At 46.9% G+C, this 22,500-nt stretch overlaps 1 protein-coding gene across 1 annotated transcript in view; it reads right to left on the bottom strand.

Annotated features, from left to right (window-relative positions):
- Window positions 1-22,500, bottom strand: part of plcg1 (phospholipase C, gamma 1) — a 41,474-nt gene that overhangs the window by 8,698 nt on the left and 10,276 nt on the right. Inside the window, exons 7-24 of the mRNA XM_084445670.1 lie at window positions 22,317-22,400; window positions 21,176-21,198; window positions 20,973-21,042; window positions 20,675-20,776; window positions 15,437-15,555; window positions 14,651-14,736; window positions 13,287-13,407; window positions 12,417-12,585; window positions 11,699-11,821; window positions 10,750-10,851; window positions 10,391-10,578; window positions 9,733-9,933; window positions 9,065-9,184; window positions 8,372-8,552; window positions 8,134-8,211; window positions 5,057-5,254; window positions 3,323-3,392; window positions 2,116-2,279 (exon numbers count right to left, since the gene is read on the bottom strand). Coding sequence (XP_084301796.1) covers window positions 2,116-2,279; window positions 3,323-3,392; window positions 5,057-5,254; window positions 8,134-8,211; window positions 8,372-8,552; window positions 9,065-9,184; window positions 9,733-9,933; window positions 10,391-10,578; window positions 10,750-10,851; window positions 11,699-11,821; window positions 12,417-12,585; window positions 13,287-13,407; window positions 14,651-14,736; window positions 15,437-15,555; window positions 20,675-20,776; window positions 20,973-21,042; window positions 21,176-21,198; window positions 22,317-22,400 — 2,199 coding nt within the window. The remainder of the gene's footprint in view (window positions 1-2,115; window positions 2,280-3,322; window positions 3,393-5,056; window positions 5,255-8,133; window positions 8,212-8,371; window positions 8,553-9,064; window positions 9,185-9,732; window positions 9,934-10,390; window positions 10,579-10,749; window positions 10,852-11,698; window positions 11,822-12,416; window positions 12,586-13,286; window positions 13,408-14,650; window positions 14,737-15,436; window positions 15,556-20,674; window positions 20,777-20,972; window positions 21,043-21,175; window positions 21,199-22,316; window positions 22,401-22,500) is intronic.

Here is a 22,500-nt window from a genome sequence, read left to right as displayed (position 1 = left end):
GCATGAGTACTACACACAGACACTCTACACACACACTACTACACACAGACACACTATACACACACACATCTAATCAATCGTCTTGAAAGGACATACATCAAAGAGAGAAAGTTCCATGTCAGGCTTGGAGATCATGTGTCTGAGAAACATGACACCTGCTTTGGGGTTGCACAAGGAAGCAGCCTTGGTCCATTACTATTCTCACTATACATGCTGCCACTCAGATATCATTAGAGAGCACGATGTGTGTTCCCATAGTTATGCGGATGACACACAACGGTAACATTTTAGAATTAAATGGAATAGAATAGAACTACCCCTTATAAATAGTTATTATATCACCCACAAACTTAAGTTATTCATGATGTATTAAATATTTGTTAATAGTTATAAATAATAAACTACTTACTAATAACGTAAGTATTTGTTAATAGTTGACCACCTACAGCGGCCTTCCATCAGGGGACCCATCTAAACACAAATTAATAAATGTTTATAAATCAAAGTAACAAAGTATTAAAAGAAAGCTATAAATGTATCTCTTCACTAGCCTTTAAAGGAGTAGTAAAGGGAAAAATCATGTTAAGCCCTGTTTTAAGGTTACTTATGATCATATACAATTGTTCAGGTCAAAGAGTTGACAAAACTAGCACTTTTGAGCACCATTGTATATGATCATGAGTAACCTTAAAAAGGGCTAAACATGATTGTTCCCTTTACTGCTCCTTTAACTAGCTCCTTTTGCACTGGCCTGCCGCTGCACCTTTTAAAATATATTTTACTATTTTATACTTTCTGGAATCTCAAGATCAGCCTTATATCAGGAAAAAAAGTGTTTTATAAAATATCCTATTTGGGGAATAGAGATAAAATATCCTATTTGGGGAATAGAGATAAAATATCCTATTTGGGGAATAGAGATAAAATATCCTATTTGGGGAATAGAGATAAAATATCCTATTTGGGGAATAGAGATACAACTATTCATTTGGGATTAGGCGTGGGTTTTAGTGGGTTTTATTTTCCATCTTATGCTTTGAGGCACTTCCTTTTAAAAAGTGTATCTTAATTGATTTATTTTTACTGTTATAATATATAGAATATATCTTACTTTTTAAATGTATTTTGTGTTATATCTTACTTTAATGTATTTTATTATGTTTTATCTCCCATCTTATTTTCCATGTTTTTATGCGAAGCACTGTAATCGTTGTAAAGCACTTTGAGCTGCATTTCTGTATGAAAGGTGCTATACAAATAGTGTATTATCATTATTTAAGTTTATTGTATTATTATTATTATTATTATTATTATTACTACAACACACACATACACACACTACACACAGAGGATAAGGAGACAGGGACAGGCGGCAGGCCTAGAGTTTGTAGCCATGGTAGTGCACAGCATCATGTGTCAGGAGTAATGGTTGTTTTATTGACTCTGGAGGGCGTCGATACAGATGACACACAGCAGATAGAGGGATGGGAGGAGAGAGAGAGAGAGAGAGAGAGAGAGAGAGAGAGAGAAGGAGATAGAGAGAGAGAGAGAGAGAAGGAGATAGAGAGAGAGAGAGAGAGAGGGAGATAGAGAGAGAGAGAGAGTGCTGGGAGAGAAACAACAGAGCAAGGGACACACACACAGACAGAGAAGAGACACGACTACTATACACACACACACACACACACACAGTCAGAGAGACACAAGACTGCTACACACAGCCACACTACACACAATCGAACAGAGAGACATCTGCCTGCTGCACACAGCCTCACTATGTTAAAGACACACTATCGGGTAGAGCAGAGAGACACCTACACACAGCCATACTACACACACACACACACACACACACACACACACACACACACACACACACACACACACACACACACACACACACACACACACAATCAGACAACCACACAGACCACCACTAAGCGGTCTTTTAGCGCTCTGTACTTCTTTCTGTGGACAGACTCCACAGTTTCAGCGCATCCCCAAACACACGTCCCCGGCTGTCCCCTCTGCTAACCCCGCCCGCCGTGCCCTGGCGTGCCGGCTGTCCCCTCTGCTAACCCCGCCCGCCGTGCCCTGGCGTGCCGGCCGGCCCACCTTGGCCTCCGAGGTCACGGTGACCTCGCGGATCTTGTTGACCCACTCCTTCAGCTCGTCGGCGCTGCTGGCGGCGATGTCCAGGACCTGGCCGACGCGGGGCGACGCGGCCGGGAGCAGGGAGAAGACGTGGGGCCTGCTGCCCTTCCCCTCCTGCCTCACCACTAGAGGGAGGTAGAGAGAGAGAGAGCAGGAGGGTTAGAGACAGGGAGGTAGGGAGAGGGGGAGGAGACACAGGGCCCTGCTGCCCTTCCCCTCCTGCCTCACCACTAGAGGGAGGTAGAGAGAGAGAGAGCAGGAGGGTTAGAGACAGGGAGGTAGGGAGAGGGGGAGGAGACACAGGGCCCTGCTGTCCTTCCCCTCCTGCCTCACCACTAGAGGGAGGTAGAGAGAGAGAGCAGGGTTAGAGACAGGGAGGTAGGGAGAGGGGGAGGAGACACAGGGCCCTGCTGTCCTTCCGATCCAGCCTGGCCACTAGAGGGAGGTAGAGAGAGAGAGAGCAGGAGGGTTAGAGACAGGGAGGTAGGGAGAGGGGGAGGAGACAGGGCCGCTGTCCTTCCGATCCAGCCTGGCCACTAGAGGGAGGTAGAGAGAGAGGATAGGGGAGACAGGGACAGAAAGCAGGCCTAGTGTTCGTAGCATCGGCGCCATGTGTCGGGAGTAATGGTCGTTTTATTGACTCTGGAGGGTGTCAATACAGATGACACACAGCAGAAAGAGGGAGGGAGGGGGGGAGAGAGAGAGAGAGAGAGAGAGAGAGAGAGAGAGAGAGAGAGAGAGAGAATGCTGGGAGAGAAACAACAGAGCAAGAGACTAAGGGAGGAGAAAGAGAGATGGTAGGATAGATACAGTTCAAATGGAACAGGAGGATGAAAGTGTGTGTGTGTGTGTGTGTGTATGCGAGTGTGTGCATGCATGCGTGCATGTATGTATGTGTGTACGTGCGTCGTGCGTGCGTGTATGTATGTGTGTGCGTGTGTATGTGTGTGTGTGTGTGTCTGTGCGTCTATGTATGTGTGTGTGTATGTGTATATATGCGTGTGTGTGCATGCATGTGCGTGTGTGTGTGTGTGTGTGTGTGTGTGTGTATGTATGTGTGTGTGTGTGTGTGTGCGTCTGTGTATGTGTGTGTGTGTGTGTTTCCCCCAGACAAGGTGACCAGGTGCTCTGCAGCCCTGCAGGAGCAGGAGGGGGCGGAGCCACTCACCAATGTGACAGGAAGATACATCCACACTTCCTCTCAGCAGATCTCCCAGAGGGCTGTTCTCTGTCAGCTGCTGTAGGAGAGCAGGAGGGATGGGAGGGAGAGAGAGAGAGAGAGAGAGAGAGAGAGAGAGAGAGAGAGAGATGAACATTACTCATCCCTATCCTAACAATATATCTGTTTATTGGGTGGGGGTGAGGGGTAAAATATGTTTAGGCTGCTATGACGGGGACAAACCAATTCAAAGCAATGTTGTTGTTGGTGGTGATTGTAATGATATGTGGTGCATGCAGTCATGTTCATATCAGATCCATTTGGAAAGTGCAGTATCAGCTATGCTAAACACGTCGACACTATTTCACATAAATCAATTCTAAACAGAACAAAAACTACGAGTCAGAGGTTGTTTTTTTTTACATTAAATGCAATATTAGGTGTGTTTCAGTACTTGACAAATAAAAATAAAATGTTGCCGCGTGTATTAAAATCGAATCGTCACTGAAGACCTGATACTATGACCAGCGCACTACACTAGGGGGCGAATTCACTAAAGGATTGCGCAGCTTTTCCTGACGCAAAGCCTGTGCAAATAAGTCGAAAATAAACTTTGCTATTCACAAAGCCCTCGCAAAGGGTGAAATACGGTGTTAACTGCGTTGCCTGTAGCTGTTTGGACGCCAGAGCGCGCAGCTCTTCAGCCAACTGGAGGATGAAGTCACGCCTGGGGAGGCTCTGTAGACTATGCGTCTCTCCACCAGTCCCCAGCGAGTCCAAGCTCCCCCAATGAATAATACTTATTTATAATAGCCTACATAGCGCGAAACTGTGCATATAATAGTCTATACGCGAAACTGCGCATTCCCTATAGCCGTTCATAGAACGGCTGGCGGCCGATATAGGTATAAATTTAAAAAACATACACAATATATTTTTTGTTTGAATGGTCTTGAAAATATTTTGCTTTCGTATCATAGGTGACGGCAGGTATCATCTTCAGCCATGGATGATGACTCCCGTGCGTAATCCTTCCAACGTTGGAGAGGCGGCGTACAACCGGGCTCACATCAGGCGCGCGGTGTGATTGAGTGCACATTTGGAATCCTGAAAAGCCGTTTAGATGCCTAGATCGTAACAGTGAGGCAATGTTATACACTCTCCCAAAAGTATGCCAGATCATCGTAGCGTGCTGCATCTTGCATAACATAAAATGACAATTTTTCCTTTGTTCGTCTTTTCAAATCATTCCACCTCTGTTTGCAGTCTTCCGCGTTTACACACACCAATGGCACTGATCGATTGGGAAATTAAACCCCAAATATGATTTTTTTGCTGCAGCCGTGATATTTTTTTGCGGAAAGCTGTGAGACATGTTTTTGAACCTCGTCCCTGAGTCTGAAAATCATATCTTTCTTTTTCTGTCTGCCATCGTCCAATGATATGCATACGAGTTGTATGCGCTGTAAGCGCAGCATTTATAGTCATTTCCTACATCAGCAGCAAATTACACTCCGCCGCAAACACCGAATGGGCGTGTTTGCGCTGGGATATTATTAGCGCAATGTCTTTAGTGAATAGGTTTTTAGAACAGAGCACATAGCTGGAGCAACTGACGCGCAATGTAATGGTGCAATTAACGGCCAGAAATTCCGCTTTAGTGAATTCGCCCCTAGGTCTATTCATCTGTCCCGCTCGTTAACGTCAGACGTGGTCGGCGTCCTCGGCTCTCGCCAGGCTTACAGATCTGTCGGGCTCCGCCGCCGAGGTAGGCAGGGACTCCACGTAGTTGGCAGGGAACCACAGCTGCTTCTTCCCCCCGCAGTCGCCCTTCCACCACCCGCCCTCCTGCTTGTCCACGTTCTGGATGACGGCGTTCTTGGTGAAGGAGAGCTCGTCGTCGCGCTGGGCCTTGTACTCGTACATGGCCTTCACCGTGCACTAGGGGGAGACAGAGAGTCAGCTGGGACTGGTGATAGAAGGATGACCGGTGTGGTGATCGACCGCGATGAAATCAGATTACAATTATCGATTACGGCGCTTTGAAAAACTCACTGTAAATAGTGTCCAGCATCAACCAGTCTCCAAGACGTTGCTAACATTATTTGAACGTTCATGCAAACAAAAAGAGCACAGTGCTGCTAATTGGGGGCCAAGCAGCGAAGCTGCGTAGGCACCCTAAGTGATTCTCTGTATTCTTATTATTATTCTTCCGCAATGGGAGTCTATGGCAGCCCATAGAACCATATGGTAAAAAGTTTTGAAAATTGGCATACTCATTCGGGACAGTGCCATGACCCTCCTGACCAAGTCTCATGTCCACACCTCTAACCCTCTAGCGCCACCAATGTGTCAAAGTTGGAGGTGCGTTTGCTCGCAACTTTAAACCTGTAAGCCCGATTTTCAAAAACGAGGTACCGTTGGATTCCTTGGCTGAAGCCAAGTTCAACGCACCCAATGACATCATTGTCCGCCATATTGGATTTCCCGCCATTTTGGATTTAGTGAAAAACACAAAATGTATCTCCTCCTAGGAATTTCGCACAATCTGCACAAAACTCGATTTAGACAATCTAGGGACCAATATCTAAAGATCTAATTCAGCAAAAGTTTGAAAAGTCAAAAGTCAGAGATACAGCGAGTCAATGAAGATTGTGGCTTTTCACAAGGGTGTGGCTTTTCACAAAGGTGTATAATTTCAGTAATGTTTAATCTATCAAAACCACATTTGTCAGACTCATCCGGGACCCACCCAAGACCCTTGTCACCGAGTCGCACTCTAGCGCCACCAACGTGTCAAAGTTGGAGTCATGTTTATGCTTGTAACTTTTGAACCGTATGTTCGATTTTCAAGATTCAGGGATCATTGGATTCCGTGCATCAAGCCGAGTTCAAAGCATCCCGTGGTTTCATTATTTGTTCATTTTTTTGGATTGCAGAACGCAAGGTACACTTTTGGTGTCCTGCAGAAATTCAGCGATTTTAGAGTGGAGACAGCAGCATTTCGGAAAAATTTCACATTTTCTAAACTGCCATCCCTCTTCCAATTCTCACAGGTCATACACATATTATATATCAAAACGTTCACACGACTCTTGGGATTCATTAAATCAAAAAAGCTAAGCTCTCCGATGTATATTTTTCACTGTGTGACAGTTCGAACGACGACTCTCCCCCCTCCATTGAAAACAATGGAGCCATGCTGTAAATTGCTGCAGAAAATGACAGAATCAGTGTTGACTTTCTAACTTGTCACCTCTCCTACACTTCTGAAGACCGAAGACCGATTGTCTGGATTCTACAGAAGTAAATAGTTGAACTATGCCATGTATACTTTTCGCCGTTTGCCAATTTAAACAAGGACACCCCCCCTTCTCACTCAACCGAGAGGAAAGCTGCCAAATATACCTTGTGGGCTTGGGCGTTTCATGTTTGCAAGGCTGGGCGTAGCACAGTGGATAGCGCATCAACCTTGCAAGCACCAGGTGGAGAGTTCGAATCTCGTTCAATCATATATGTCTGATTTGGAAGATTCTTGTACCACTGGATTCCTTGTTTCAAGTCGAGTTCAAAACAGCGGTCGTTGTCCGCATGAGCCCCATAACACTGCTTTATTGGGGGCGAAGCTAAGCACCCTAAGTGATTATGCTTTTCTTATTATAATTCTTCCGCTATGGCAGCCCATAGAACCATATGGTAAATAGTTGTGAAAATTTGGGGTGCCACCGGTGGCTCACTGGGTTAAGGCGCAGTCCGCAAAGGTTTGTCCTTACCACAGCGGCTTGGGTTGTCTCCCTCTCTCTCCTGCATTTCCTGTTTATAATCTTCACTGTCCTATCTGATAAAGCAGAAATGCCATAAAGAAATCTTTAAAAAAAAAAAAAAAAAAAAAAAAAAATGGCATACTCATTCGGGACAGTTCCTGACCAAGTCTCATGTCCACACCTCGAACCCTCTAGCACCACCAACGTGTCAAAATTGGAGGTGCGTTTAGGCATGCAACTTTTGAGCCATCAGCCCGATTTTCAAAAACAAGGTACCGTTGGATTCCGTGGCTCATGCCGAGTCCAACACACCCTATGACATCTTTTCCACCATATTGGATTTTCCGCCATTTGGATTTTGTGAAAAACACTTAAAATCTATGTCCTCCGAGGAACATTCAGCAATCTGCATGTCCCTCGATTTACACAATCTAGGAACCAATTTCTAAAGATCTAATTCGGCAAAAGTTTGAAAAGTCAAAAGTCAGGGATACAGCGAGTCAATGAAGATTGCAGAGGGTGTGGCTTTTCACATAAAGGTGTATAACTTCTGAACGGTTCAACCAAACATCACCATAGGTTGTATGCCTATCAACACGCATGGAGAGAGGGTAAACCTCCGTTACTGGCCCGATCAAACAAAATGGGGGCGCTATAGCTCTATAACTATAGCCTAGTTGTCTTTGTTGCACATCTGCTTGGCCCCCATATCGCTGGTTTTGATTTTCAGCACAATACCACACTGATAACCATGCCAAATTTGCTCACTATAATCATAGTATGACATTTTCATATCGTTACATCTCTAGCTGGGACACACACACACACACACACACACACACACACACACGCTTAGACAGACGTCATGCACAAACAGAAAGACAGTTAACATATAGATAGACAGATGTACAGACACACACACACACACACACACACAAACACACACACACACACAAAGAAACCGACAGTAAAGTCCACAAACACATAAACAAGAGACGTGCAGACCCACACATCCAAGGTCTGGGCTGACATCACCTCCATCCGGAGCAAACCCACCTTGAACGTTGGCATCTGATTGGCCTCCACATAGAAGCCTGGGTTCCGCCCATCGTACAGGGACCCGTAATCGGGCTCCTGGTGGAGGTCAGCAGCAGAGGGGAGAGATATGAGAGGGGCACTCAGACACAAAGGCTAGAGATCACCACAACACAAGTGTTTGTGTGTGTGTATGCACGTCTGTGTGCGAGCATGTGGTGTGTGTGTGTGTGTGTGTGTGTGTGTGCGGTCATCTCACAGCAGTGCCTATCTTATCCAGTGTCTCTTCGTTGATGGGGTATCGGAGCTTCATCTTCCGGTAGAGGGGGTGCTTCTCGTAGTAGCTGATCAGGTCCACCAGGCTGTCGAACTCGGACGTCCCCAGGACCACCATCTGGCCCTCCTGCTGCACGCGGCAGTGCTTGATCTTCCCCTCCGCCCTGCCACGCCCCCACACACACGCCGCGTCACCCACACGTCACCGCCAGCAGGCCACAGGCTCAAACGTTTACCACCTTAAGTGAATTAAGGTATCTCCAGCCAGATCCATATTTGGAGGTAGCCTAATGTTAGTTGGCTTGCTAATGTTAACATTAGTTGTCTGTCTCTCACATCTTATATTAATTTTACTCTGAAATAGCTTGAAAATTATGCAATTATCGGGTGAAAATCTAAAGATGTCTGGGGATAAGCAGCTAGGTATAGGCTGCAGCTAGGTAGTTATTAGCTAGCTATTTATGGCTAGTAAGCTAGTTAACTTTGCCTATTTTGTTATAAGTAAAATTTTGCACCACTCTTCTCACCACTTCTGAGGCTCAGCCCCTAATGTCCTTGAACCCTAGAAATGCCCCTGGTCTTAAGATTGGTTTGGGACCATTTTAGGACCATTTTATGACACCATAAGAAGCTCATGCAGCAAACAATCGACTGGCACTGGCCAACCAGGACTGACCTGAAGGAGATGGCGAAGGAGTTACACTCCGTCCTCTTTCTGACCAGGAAGGCCCCGTCGCGAGGAACCCTCATCAGCATGTTCTCCGCGTGGCTCCGTGACAGCGTGGCGTGGTACCATCTGGAACACGAGGACACGCACGGAACCGGACACACAGAAGCACAAACAAGAGAGGTTAGGAACACGGTTAGGAACACCAGGTCCAGTAGGCCTGGCCTGGCTTCGCCACACCCAATTCGCAAAAATCGGAAGGGTCTGGAAACTCGAGTCGCTTTCCGATTCCCAAGGGGCGTTACCAAAGGGCGTAGATCAAAAAGCCTCTGGACACAATTGGATAGACCTACAACCAATCAGCGAAAATGCCTCTACTGCGTCCCACCCCATTTTATAGATAAACGGTTGTGATTGGCACGAACACATTTCTGTTTGAGCGGATTCCGTTAGAACGGTTGGATGCCCAGACTGATCTGCAGAGTGAAATCGAAGGAGAGTTTGCGAGATCAGACTGGCGACGCCCGGCTACAGTAGGGGCCTAGCAGGTGAGGCCAATTCCTGTTCTCACAAATTCATGAGTGAATGGATGGGTGAAAGCCTGACGCCCCTTAGTGCTGTCACCCGTCCACGTCTCTTGGTGATCTATGATTGGCAGTGGCGTGGCTGAGACTCACTCCTTGCTCTCGTGGGCGTTGGTCTGGGGCACCGGCTCAGTCAGCTTCATCTCGAACTCGTTGCAGCGCAGCGCCACCTGCTGGTAGTGGTTGATGAGGGCGAACAGCGTGTCGAACACCAGGTTGTCCGTCAGGTAGAACTTGGGGCTGCCCGCCTCCTGCCGCGAGTGGATACGACAGTGCTGGACCCTGCCTGAGCGCCTGGGAGGGAGGGAGGGAGGGAGGGGGTAGAGATGGAGGGAGGGAGGGAGGGAGGGAGGGGAGGAGAGAAGGGGTGGATAGAGTGAGAGAGAGAAGGAATGAAGAGTGCGACAGAATGTGGAAAGAGGAGGAGAGAGGGGATGGATAGAGTCAGAAAGAGAAAAGAGGGACAGAGAGGTGACGAGAAGAGAAGACGAAAGGGGGGGGGGAGTTTGTGTAAATTGAACTTCGAATTTATGGAAATGCGAGCAAATAAAGGGTTCCACTGACTGGTTTCCCCTTTAATATTCCATCATCAAATCAGTCAAACTCCACAATAATGAGTATTAACAACGACGCGTCAGGCTACTACCCACTGAAAGCCCGTAGACGGGACTTCGGATGGGAACCGCCGTTCCGAGCGTAGGGCGCCGAAAAACTCGGGGGAAGGGGGGAGGAGAGCGTGTGCGCGACGTACCAGAAGGACAGGGTGTAGTCTCCCACAAACGTCTCACTCTCGCGGACCAGGAAGGAGCCGTCGGGGGCGCCGGTCTCCAGGCAATACTCGGACAGCAGCCTCTCGGCGATCTGCCGGCCGTCGCGGCCCGCGCCCAGCTTCCCGTGGAACCACTTCTCCGTCACGTGCTGGTCCATCCCGTTGGACACCTGGGGTGGACAGAGAGACGGGGGGGGGGGGGGCGGGGTGAGATCGAGGGACGAGCGTGCCGCAGGAGGGACAGACGTCTTCGTGAAGGAGTCCACAAGGAGGAGACGTCGGCGACGACGCCGGACGGGAATATGGCCACGCGGCTTCTGGATGTATCAGGACAGCCTCACCTCTCTGTGTTCCTCCTCATCATCGTTGCCCTGGTTACTGGAGGTCTCCTCGGAGTAGTAGATCTTACTGCTGGTCAGGATGAAGAAGTGAGGATACCACTCCTGCAGTGAGAGAGAGTGTGAGAGTGAGAGAGAGACAGAGAGTGAGAGAGAGAGGAAGAAAGAAAGAAAGAAAGAAAGAAAGAAAGAAAGAAAGAAAGAAAGAAAGAAAGAAAGAAAGAAAGAAAGAAAGAAAGAACGAAAGAAAGATAGAAAGAAAGAAAGAAAGAGAGAAAGAAGAGAGAAAGAGAGAAAGAAAGAAAGAACGAAAGATAGAAAGATAGAAAGAAAGAAAGAGAAAGAGAGAAAGAAAGAAAGAAAGAAAGAAAGAAAGAAAGAAAGAAAGAAAGAAAGAAAGAAAGAAAGAAAGAAAGAAAAATAAGCTTTGATGAGGAGGCGACAGACAAATACCTCACCTTTACACTGATCAGTGATGCATAATTAAACGCTACCCTGTGAAAGTAGACTGATCTGAATGGATCTAGAGTTGTGGTTCAGTAGAAGTTCTGAATGGATCTAGAGTTGTGGTTCAGTAGAAGTTCTGAATGGATCTAGAGTTGTGGTTCAGTAGAAGTTCTGAATGGATCTAGAGTTGTGGTTCAGTAGAAGTTCTGAATGGATCTAGAGTTGTGGTTCAGTAGAAGTTCTGAATGGATCTAGAGTTGTGGTTCAGTGGAAGTTCCGAATGGATCTAGAGTTGTGGTTCAGTAGAAGTTCTGAATGGATCTAGAGTTATGGTTCAGTAGAAGTTCTGAATGGATCTAGAGTTGTGGTTCAGTAGAAGTTCCGAATGGATCTAGAGTTGTGGTTCAGTAGAAGTTCCGAATGGATGTAGAGCCGTGGTTCAGTAGCGCCGTGGTTCAGTGGGAGGAGCCTGATGGCGGAGGACGTGGGCGGCGGCGGTGCTCACGTGGTTGATGGGATCCTCCAGGAACAAGATGCCGTTCTTGATGGAGTTGCTGATGTCGTTCTCGGAGTAGGGAGTGGAGGTGGACACCTCCTCGTAGGCACTGCCCTCTGCCAGCTTCTTGTGCTGCAGACCCGGGAGATGGAGAAAGAATAGACAGATTAGATAGATAGATTATAGATAAGATAGAGATAGATGGAGAGATAGATTAGATAGATAAGACATAAAATAGAGATAGATGGAGAGATTAGATAGATAGATAGATAGATAGATAGATAGATAGATAGATAGATAGATAGATAGATAGATAGATAGATAGATAGATAGATAGATAGATAGATAGATAGATATAGACAGACACAGACAGACAGACAGACAGACAGACAGACAGACAGACAGACAGACAGACAGACAGACAGACACTTTATTGATCCCCCCCAAGGTTGGAAAGAAAAAAGGACACTAGATAAGAGTAATGAAAAGGACACTATATAAGGGGGTAGTAGCATAATAAGATATATGTACAGTATGTACTATATTTACAGTAACTGTGCATGGAGTGCAAGTGGACGCTAGTCTTCGTCATTTTCTCTTTTCAAAATACGAAAAACTACATTCGGGAACCTATACACATTCACCCCAGTGAATGAAAGTCACGTCTTTGGAAAAGAACTACAAATCCCCTCAGGCCGACGGGCCCCTGTGACCCCCCCCGGCTAACCTTGATGAGGATCTTCCTTTTGAGCTGGCTGGGCGAGGGAAGCCCGTCGGCTGACATGTCCACAGCCTTGGTGAGCAGCATGTCCCCGAACACCTTCTTGAAGTAGGTGGCCATGTTCCTCTGCTGCACGATGCTACAATGGTCCTCAATGGACAGGATGATGGGATAGCTGTGGGGGGTAGCAGGGGGAGTTAGACACCCTTTAAGGGGTAGTGTGCTACTTTGGACATTTAGAACTATTTGTGGTCTGTCTACGATGAGCCTGAAACACAGAGACCATAATTTCACTGATCGTTCTAGTATTGAGCTAGCTGCAGTTTTTATGCAGGCTCTCACTGGGCTACAATGGAAGTCAATGGGGCATATGTAAAAGTGTTGAAAAACTATTAAAAAAATGAGACGGGTAGCACAGGGTGTAATCTCACCAGTCTCGGTATGCTCTCCTGTGAACACATTCCGAATATTTTTAGGTGTTTGGCATGACTTGCACATTGTCCTCTGTGGGAGCAGTGAAAACAAGCGCCAGGGGAATACTTATGTCCAAGCCATGCCAAACATGTAAAAACATTTGGACTGAGACTAGTAAAATGTGCTTCCTGTCTCGGAAATCCACTTTATTAGTTTTTCTAAACATTTACATTTACACCATTGACTTCAATTGTAGGCCAGCTGGTGTTGGGAGTTGGTTGGTGTTGGTTGGGGCCACCTTTAGTGTGGACACACCACCACAGCGTTCAAACATGAGATAAGCACATATCTATTCAGTAGTTACGCGCTCTGATGTAATCTTTCTCACGGACCTCAAACATTCGCACGCACCTCTTATCTAATGCACACACGCACACACACACACACACATGGGGAACTCACTCAGACGTGACAAAGGCGTGCTCTTTGATGGTCGTCAGGACGTCACAGAACTTGATCTTGGTGGTGAGGGTGTGTCCGTGATAGATCACTGGCATTCCGTCAGGGCCATCCCAGCAGTCCACTGGAGAGAGGGAGAGAACACACACGCGCGCACGCACACACGCACACACGCACACACGCACACACGCACACACACACACACACACACACACACACACACACCAGCGTTTCCGCTGGTAAGGTCAAGATCCTTGCCGCTACACCAAACATTTGATACAAAAAACAATAATACAAATTAGGTTATATATAAATAAAACTTTCTTAATATTTCTGCCTAAATGCACTTTCAAAACCACTGTCGCGCCCACATTAGGACTATTTATTTCCAATAAAGAGCCTATAGGCCACGCGCTCTGTGCCGCTCCATGCTCCTTGCTGAGGTGATCGGAAGACTACAGTAGGCGCGTGAAGGGATTTTTTCTTCAGTGAGCGGCATGAGGTTACAACGAAAGATAGGTAGGCTATTGACGCTCAAATATTACCATAGCGTTAACCAGTGTTTGAATTGGGCCAAACACTGGTGCTGGCACCTAGGCCTACTCCTCAAAATGCCTAGCCTACTGTCTAAAATACATTTATGTTAGTAATCTGCCGTAAAGTGCCGTTATAGCTACAGTTAGACGTGCCGACAGCTCCTGCCCATCTCAAGCACGTTGGTAAAGCCTTTGGTTTTATAATTCCCTGATGACAACTAGCGGATCCTATAACCTAATATATCAATACAATTTTCCAGATGGGCATACGACGATTTTTGAAGAGGAAGAGAGAGCAGTCAGGTAGGCTAGGTTATTGCCGGCTAGCCATGATTCACACCGGGGGATTAAGGAACAAGGCAAGCTACCTGTAGTAGGCTAACAGTTTTGCCCGCTTCCCAGGGACCAGTAAACTATATTCGGCCAAGAGGAATGCCAATTTATCATAAAAAATGAATATGATAAATTGGCCTTGTGTTGCTAACGTTACGTAACGTTATCTGAAAGTACAGTTTGCTCTCAGTTCTGATGGTTAGATACAGTTAGATCTGAATTCATCTGATGGTTACATACAGATAAGTGTGTCTCGTATCTCACTGAGACTGCCCTCAGTCCCTCTCTGAAAATAACTCCTAGAGAAACCTGTTTGACCAGTGTTCATGGGATATACAGTGTGTGTGCGCGTGTGTGTGTGTGACGTGAATGTGTTACAGGTATGTTGGGTGGTGGCTTAAGTAGAGAGGAGGCAGGGTTTAAGGGAAATTAAGTGTATAAAAATAGGTGAGCTGTGCATGTGTGTGTGTGTGCGCGCGTGCGCGTGTGTACACTCACACTCTACGCAGCGGCAGCCCATCCTTAGACAGCGAGAGTACGCCTCCAGGGAGGACTCACTGGAAAATTGGTCTCCCGTCAGGTAGCTAAAAATTAACACACATACATATACATACACACACACACACACACACACACACACACACACACACACACGTCAGAGACACACAGACACGGGCTGCCATCTCAGTAGTCCAGACAGACTGCTCTTCCTTTGACCTTGATCTGTACCCAACTGAAGAGAGGAGGTGAAAAGTGATTTCCATCACCAGACCCTTTGGAGATACACCCACACCGCACTGAAGTACACCCACTCCCACACCGCACTGAAGTACACCCACTAACACTTCCCACTGTGCCAGGGAAACCACACCGAGCACAGGATCAAAAGAGCCGTTTCTCTTTGTGTCTTTGGGTAAACATTCATTTCTCATCGAGCCGGTCAATTGAAACTTAATCAAAGCCACGCTGAAGTTGAAATCCCAGGTATTGTTCCAGTTTCGCAGGTCTCAGAGAAGGTTATCAACTCCACGCTGTTCCCTCGCACCGTTTTCAACGGGAGGAAAACGTCTTTTCCCTTCAGTATAAAGACCGAGTGCTCGTTGTTAAAAAGTCATCAGCGCGGCGGTAAATTACCGCCATATTGCAGTTATTCAACTGTGGTGGTTGAGCAGAGGAACGGCAATGGAGAAGCTATTCCTGCTCAACAGCCCCAGCTGAGCTGCACTGTGTGTGTGTGTGTGTGTGTGTGTGTGTGTGTGCGCGTGTGTGTCCTTCCCTACGTACGTGTTGTGTGACGAGGATATCCAGTAGTGAGACAGGGGGTTGTTCATGTCCTCGGGGCACACCTGGTCCAGAGAGCAGTCCCAGATGGTGTTCTCCTTGGAGAACAGGTAGGTCAGGAACTAGAGACAGAAGATGTATATAAAAAAGTGATTTAATTACATTCAAATCAATGCAAAAAAGGTACATTAAAGTCCAGGTTAACCCAGTTCAAATTTTTGTTATGAGCTTCACACACCACAGGAAAACATGTCATTAACCACCCAGCCAAATCTGAGTGATTAAAAATGTCGCTAAGTATATAAAATAAGGCTTCAAAATCGGTTAAAAATCAGCAGCATTCTCTGGTCTGAGACTGTGGGGGCGTGTCTGCTGAAGGCACCGAAGCCACACCCAATTGCGTGGGGAGGGGGTGTGGAGGGAAGAACCTGTCAAATAGTACCGTTCTCTGGTCTGCATATTGTCACACTGGCACGCCGTCTCTTTTGTGGTAGGAAGGCACAGCTTTGTGAAAACAGAGAGGAGTTGAAATTACACTTGTCTAATGAGTCAAACGCACAGATGCTTCCTCCTAACCTACCTCCTGACAAACAACACAGGTAAAACTGTAGCTACTCTATACCAACGCGCCAGTGTTACTGCCCTTAGATGCAAAATACAAAAACAGGCAACGAGGAATGTATGAGTCTGTCCCTATTTTCTCCCTGCCACCTCCGGACCCATTCCTATCCCTCCCAGGCGATCCTGTCGCCCCTTGGGATCAATGGAAAAAGTTGTTTAAAATGTACCTTTTAGTCACTGGCTTGAACAGCGCTGATAGCGCGAAGAAGCATACAATACCGGAGTTGATAATCGGGACAGACTCATCCACTCTCGTTGGCAATGTTACGTGTGAGAATAACGAGCAGTCGGCTTCAACTTTCCCTCTCATATCCAACAGAACTGGAATGTTCAGCCAGTAGCCGCCGAGCACCGCTTCACTGGGAGAGGGTGCGTCTTTCTCCAGCTGCAGCTGCTCTACCTAACCATCCCCCTCGCTCCCGCCTCCCGGTCTCCCGCTGGACAAATATACTGTAACCATTACCGGTGAACCCATACGCACATCAGATGCCACAAATATGGCAGGCAGTTTCTGTATAGTTAACGCTTATAGTCATAATATATCATCCGTAACGTTATTTGGTGGGTGGTCGCCTGGTCGGTGCTGCTAGCTATGCTAGACTAAGGTTATATACACACTCCCATCTGCAACAAACTACATAGCTAATGTTATCTATAATTCCTCCTAAGATTACATATAATTCATCATAGCTGACATTACCACATAAATGTCAAGACACATTTTGTAGATTAACGTAGCAGTGTATTTTCCTATTGCTTACGTTACCTAGCTAACGTTATAACGTTAATAAGCTATAAGCACACAAGGCAGCGGTGTCGGCACCAAAGGTTGATGCGACAGGAGGAGAATTGAGGCCGGGGAGGGAGATGGTTGACAGGAGGAGAATTGAGGCCGGGGAGGGAGATGGTTGACAGGAGGAGAATGGAGGCCGGGGAGAGAGATGGTTGGCTCCGCCGAATTCACCAGGACCAGTCGTGAGTCCGTGAAACCCAAAAGCCTCATATTATAATTGCAGAAGCTTTCGGGAGTGAAATGTTTGCTGCAGAGGCGGGCGCTAGCGGTGACAGACTCCTCTGTAACACCATGGCTCTTCAAAAATGCTAACCATTTGCTTCTCATTTCAGCTTTACTCGGGAGTGAAAGAAGGAGACCTTATCATCCCATTCCTGCTGGCATCCAGGAAGGATGCATTTTCGTTTAGTTTTATGCATAGGCATTGCTAACTAAGAAAAACTAGCTAATTCTAGACTGTTGGTTAAAACTAGCTAATTCTAGACTCAAGATTGAGCAGAACCGAAGATTCAAATCCGCTCTATCTTTATATAGTGTTAGGGCGGGGATATGCTAAGAACACCGCTCTACGTCATCCGGTACCGTTTTAAGCCCGCCCAGAAAATCCAGAAATCAAAACTGGTCAAAAACACAAAACTGGTCTAACTTCACAATTCAGTACTACACATGGTTCATCCCATTTTTACATGTTATCAGCAATGCATCACTAACACATAGAATGTGTTTTCAAGCAAATCTCGGATTTTGGTTAACTGGGACTTTAATGAATTACATTATCTGGCATTCCCGCCTTAAAAGTAAGGTGCCGGTCATCATCTTTCCACCTCCAGGTTTCATAGGCTGGTCAGAACGACCTCTCTCTAATGGCTGAACTAACGCCCTCATCTGACCGCCATCCCTACAGGATCAGCGCGCGTCCAGGACACTAAAACGGGCCAGAAAGATCGCGGGCGACCCCTCCCATCCCGGTGTCCTCGAACCACCCCCCTCCGGCACGCCCCCCCCCCACACTGATTCTACACCCCTTGCACACGACCTCTGATTGTTCCGCGTACCTCAACGGCACACACATTACACACACTGTATACTGTACATGAAACATCGCTCATCTATCACACTACACTCTGCACACACACTGTACATACTTACCACACTCCATTTTGTATAGAGTATAATACTAAATTGCGTTGTGCCTCCCTTTTTTAACAGTATATCATATTTTACATTGCGCTGTATTTTATATACTGTTTTTTTGTTTTTATATTGCATTTGCACTGTCCAGTCCGTAACAGCGTATTGCTAGTATGTGTGAACCATATACATGGGCAATAAAACAGATATTGATCGTGAATCTATATGGGTCTCTACATCTAACCCTTCACAGGAAAATGACCTCACTCAGCCAGTGTCGAGTCTTCTAGTTAACCTGCCTCCTCTTTCTAAGACGTGAGTGCGCACACGCGACCACAGAAAGGGTCCCCACTAACTTTCTAAAGAACTCACACCCAGTAGATTACCAGTAAAGTCACATCTGTTCTGACGCAGAGGGTGAGGCTGTGGTTAGGGGGGGGGGGGGTGCACCTCCCCTGAGAGGGAGAGGAAACAGCCTGGCGACGGCGTGGAGGGAGGGGCTGACGAGGAGGAAACGCGGTAGAGAGCCAATCAAAACCTCTCAAATCAGCCTGTCAGTCTATCGCTTTTGGGGCATGAGAAAGTTGACTGAAAAGACAACAAGGGGGAGAGAGAGAGAGAGAGAGAGAGAGAGAGAGAGAGAGAGACACAGAGGCCCTCATTTATCAATGGAGCGCAGATCCGAGAGTAGAGATTATAGTAGGACAGCGTCCACATTTGATTTATCAAACATTCGTACGCCGCCAATCCCATCGTGAGAATGATCGGGCTTTGATAAATGTGGTGGATGAAAACAATGGTCATTTATTATATATATATATATATATATATATATATATATATATATATATATAACTCCCGTGTGTATGTAAAATATCCTATTTCAACCAGTAGGCCTATGGAAACTGGTGTGCATCAGGTTACCTCGCTCGCCCACCCCTCTCACCTTGGCTGAACGATAGGACGTGCGTGGGTCTTCTACAGAGCATGGTATTACCCATATGACAAAGCTCTTATACAGTAGGGGACTGAAGCCTACCCAATGCTTTTCATTTGTTAATTTTGATTGCTAGTAATTCACCAGTACATTGATTGATTGGCGTAACATTAATTTCACTTTCATTTTAAGACTTGTAAGGCTACATAGTCTAAGTAAGCTCAAAATGAAAGGAGAATTACCAAAAACCTGTTTACCCCGTTACTTACAAACAATTGGAAAATACCCATTTATGTTAGGGATATATGACGCATAGAAAAGGCCTTTACAAAATATATCTAGCCTTAGGGTAGGCTACATATTTTGAAGTGGTGAATAGGCCTACGTGGCTGTGTTGAAATGCCAGTCAGAACCAGTCTCAAACTTGCGCAGGCCTACACGAGCCGAGACTTGGCAGGAGATTTGGTTGCAGTCCCCGCTCACGTCCAAATTGATAAATGCCGAACTTGGCGTGGAAATGACCGTACGCCCAGTTTCTGTCTTACGATCGCTTAGTAAATGAGGGCCAGAGAGAGTGAGGGAGAGAGAAAGAGAGAGTGAGGGAGAGAGAGAAAGAGAGAGAGAAAGAGAGAGAAAGAGTGAGGGCAGGAGAGAGACAGGGACAAAGTGAGGGAGAGACAGAGAGAGGTAGAGAGAGGCAAGGTGAGGGAGAGAGGGAGAGTGAGGGAGAGAGAGAGTGAGAGAGAGAGAGAGAGAGAGAGAGAGAGAGAGAGAGAGAGAGAGGTAGAGAGGTAGAGAGAGGTGGAGAGAGGTGGAGAGAGGTGGAGAGAGATAGAGAGGGGTAGAGAGAGACAGAGAGGTAGAGAGAGGTGGAGAGAGGTAGAGAGAGACAGAGGTAGAGAGAGACAGAGGTAGAGAGAGAGAGAGGTAGAGAGGTAGAGAGAGACAGAGAGGTAGAGAGAGGTAGAGAGAGAGGTAGAGAGGTAGAGAGAGGTGGAGAGAGGTGGAGAGACAGAGAGAGACAGAGGTAGAGAGAGAGAGAGAGAGGTAGAGAGGTAGAGAGAGACAGAGGTAGAGAGAGGTAGAGAGGTAGAGAGGTAGAGAGAGGTGGAGAGGTGGAGAGAGACAGAGACAGAGAGGTAGAGAGAGATAGAGGTAGAGAGGTAGAGAGAGACAGAGGTAGAGAGAGAGGTAGAGAGGTAGAGAGAGGTAGAGAGAGAGGTAGAGGTAGAGAGAGGTGGAGAGAGGTAGAGAGAGACAGAGAGACAGAGGTAGAGAGAGAGAGAGGTAGAGAGGTAGAGAGGTAGAGAGAGACAGAGGTAGATAGAGAGGTAGAGAGGTAGAGAGAGGTGGAGAGGTAGAGAGGTGGAGAGAGACAGAGACAGAGAGGTAGAGAGAGGTAGAGAGATAGAGAGGGGTAGAGAGATAGAGAGGGGTAGAGAGATAGAGAGAGGTAGAGAGGTAGAGAGAGGTAGAGAGGTAGAGAGATAGAGGGGTAGAGAGATAGAGAGGTAGAGAGATAGAGAGGTAGAGAGGGTAGAGAGAGATAGAGAGAGGTAGAGAGAGATAGAGAGAGGTAGAGAGATGTAGAGAGAGATAAGGAGAGATAGAGAGAGATAGAGAGAGGTAGAGAGAGAGATAGAGAGAGGTAGAGAGATAGAGAGATAGAGAGGTAGAGAGAGAGAGAGAGAGGTAGAGAGAGAGAGATAGAGAGAGGAAGAGAGAGATAGAGAGAGGTAGAGAGAGGTAGAGTATGAACCTCGTCCTGGTGGAAGTAGGGCTGTTCCACTTCTCTCAGTGGGTCCTTCAGGTAGCCGAACATGAACTCCTGCACCTTGTTGTTGTCTGAGGCCCACAGTTCCTAGAGGCACAACAATAACAACCATTACAAGGTGTTGGTTGAGGTATCCATCCAAAAGGGATTCATCCCTCTGATTGCATCTGTATCATCCATAACCCTAGCCTTATATTGTTTCTAGTCAGAAATCACCTTTATTCATGTGTACAACAATTTCCCCTCGGGGATAAATGAAGTTCAGATCTGTCTGTCTACCGACCTTCTGGGACTCCAGGAGGAAGCTCTTGAAGTCCTCTAGAGAGATTCTATGCTCTGGTCTGTCAATGAATCTAGGAGGGAGGAGGACAGCTGTGTTTTTCAATACATATCTCTGATAGGATTGTGTGTGTGTGTGTGTGTGTGTGTGTGTGTGTGTGTGTGTGTGTGTGTGTGTGTGAGTGAGTGCGCTGATTTGTGACTTACCTCTGTAGAAAAGGAATCTCCATCTGAAAGGAGAGATACAGGAAGCATGAAATTGAATGGCAGCTTTTTCTGCACGAGTCAGCAAGTTCCCCTCTCCTGCATTACCAGGGGCTCTCAGTCTGGCTCGCTTAGTCACGGGGGAGACTGAGGTCCCCTGCCCTGACTGACCCCAGCCAGCCCAGCCCTGTGTGTGTGTGTGTGTGTGTGTGTGTTTGTTGGTCCACAGGCCCTAATGTCCTCCATCAGACGGCTTTGGTGGGTTCTTAACGGCATATTGATCTGGCAGCCATTTAGGAGCAGACGAGTGTGTGTGTGTGTGTGTGTGTGTGTGTGTGTGTGGGGCGGGGGGGGGGGGGGTCTAGTAAGGAGATATTGTGGTGATGAAAGCTTTTTCAGAGACACTAACAGACATCGTGTCTCTGAAGCCCCACACACACCCAGACGACTGCAGCCAGCGTGTTAAGACCCCCCCCCCCCTAAGAAAAAGTATTTCCTTATTTTTCTTGAGGCCTAATGTTGAGGCCTACGTCACCATAGCTCTATTCCCCCTGCCAGGATGAGGGGACAACCAGCGCACATTGGGACCGATTGGTACACAAATAAAAGCTACAGTATAGTATATACGATTTTAAAATATAAAGATGGATATTGCAATAATAAATTGAGAGGAGATCTGTGAATGAGCTCCTCTGTGCATGTCCATGTCTTGTCGTTGTAGACAACTGTTTGGCTCTGCTTTCTAAAAGCGGTGTCAGGGGCAGAGCACAAAAAATAGAAATATAAAGAAGCTTGGATATCTGGTTGTGTGCGTGTGAGCTGATCAGAAACAGGCATTCTTCTACAGTCTTACATAGGAGTGTGGGCGTTCCCAAACCCACAAACTGCGTTCGGAAGACAGAATGCTCAGTCGCTGCTAGCTTGTAGTCGACTCGACCGCAGCTTCAAGGTTTTAGGCTGCTCTGCTAGCTTAGCATACGCTCTGACGAGTCGAGGCAAAGCGTCGAAGACGTCTCGCGAACCGCGAAAGGCCGCCGACGAAAGATTCGGCACGTCGGATCTGCCGGAGACTACGGCGGACATGTCTGAGTGACGGTGACCTACCGACCCCTCGGCCCTCTGAAGATACCAAAACTTTACTTACAGATTTCTGAGCGTCAAACATCAGACTGCGATAAAGCTGTGAGAACTGGCTGAAGGTCACATCCCCGTTCCTTAACTCTGAGTCCTGGCAGAGAAAGGGAGGGAGGGAGGGGGGGAGGGGGTAGAGAGAGTGGCGTGAGAGACGCACAATTACATTACTATAGTAACACAAATAACCTCCTGAA

The sequence above is a fragment of the Borostomias antarcticus genome (genome assembly GCF_949987555.1).
Source record: "Borostomias antarcticus genome assembly, chromosome: 11".
NCBI lineage: Eukaryota > Metazoa > Chordata > Actinopteri > Stomiiformes > Stomiidae > Borostomias > Borostomias antarcticus.
This window is presented reverse-complemented; position numbering and strand designations above follow the sequence as displayed.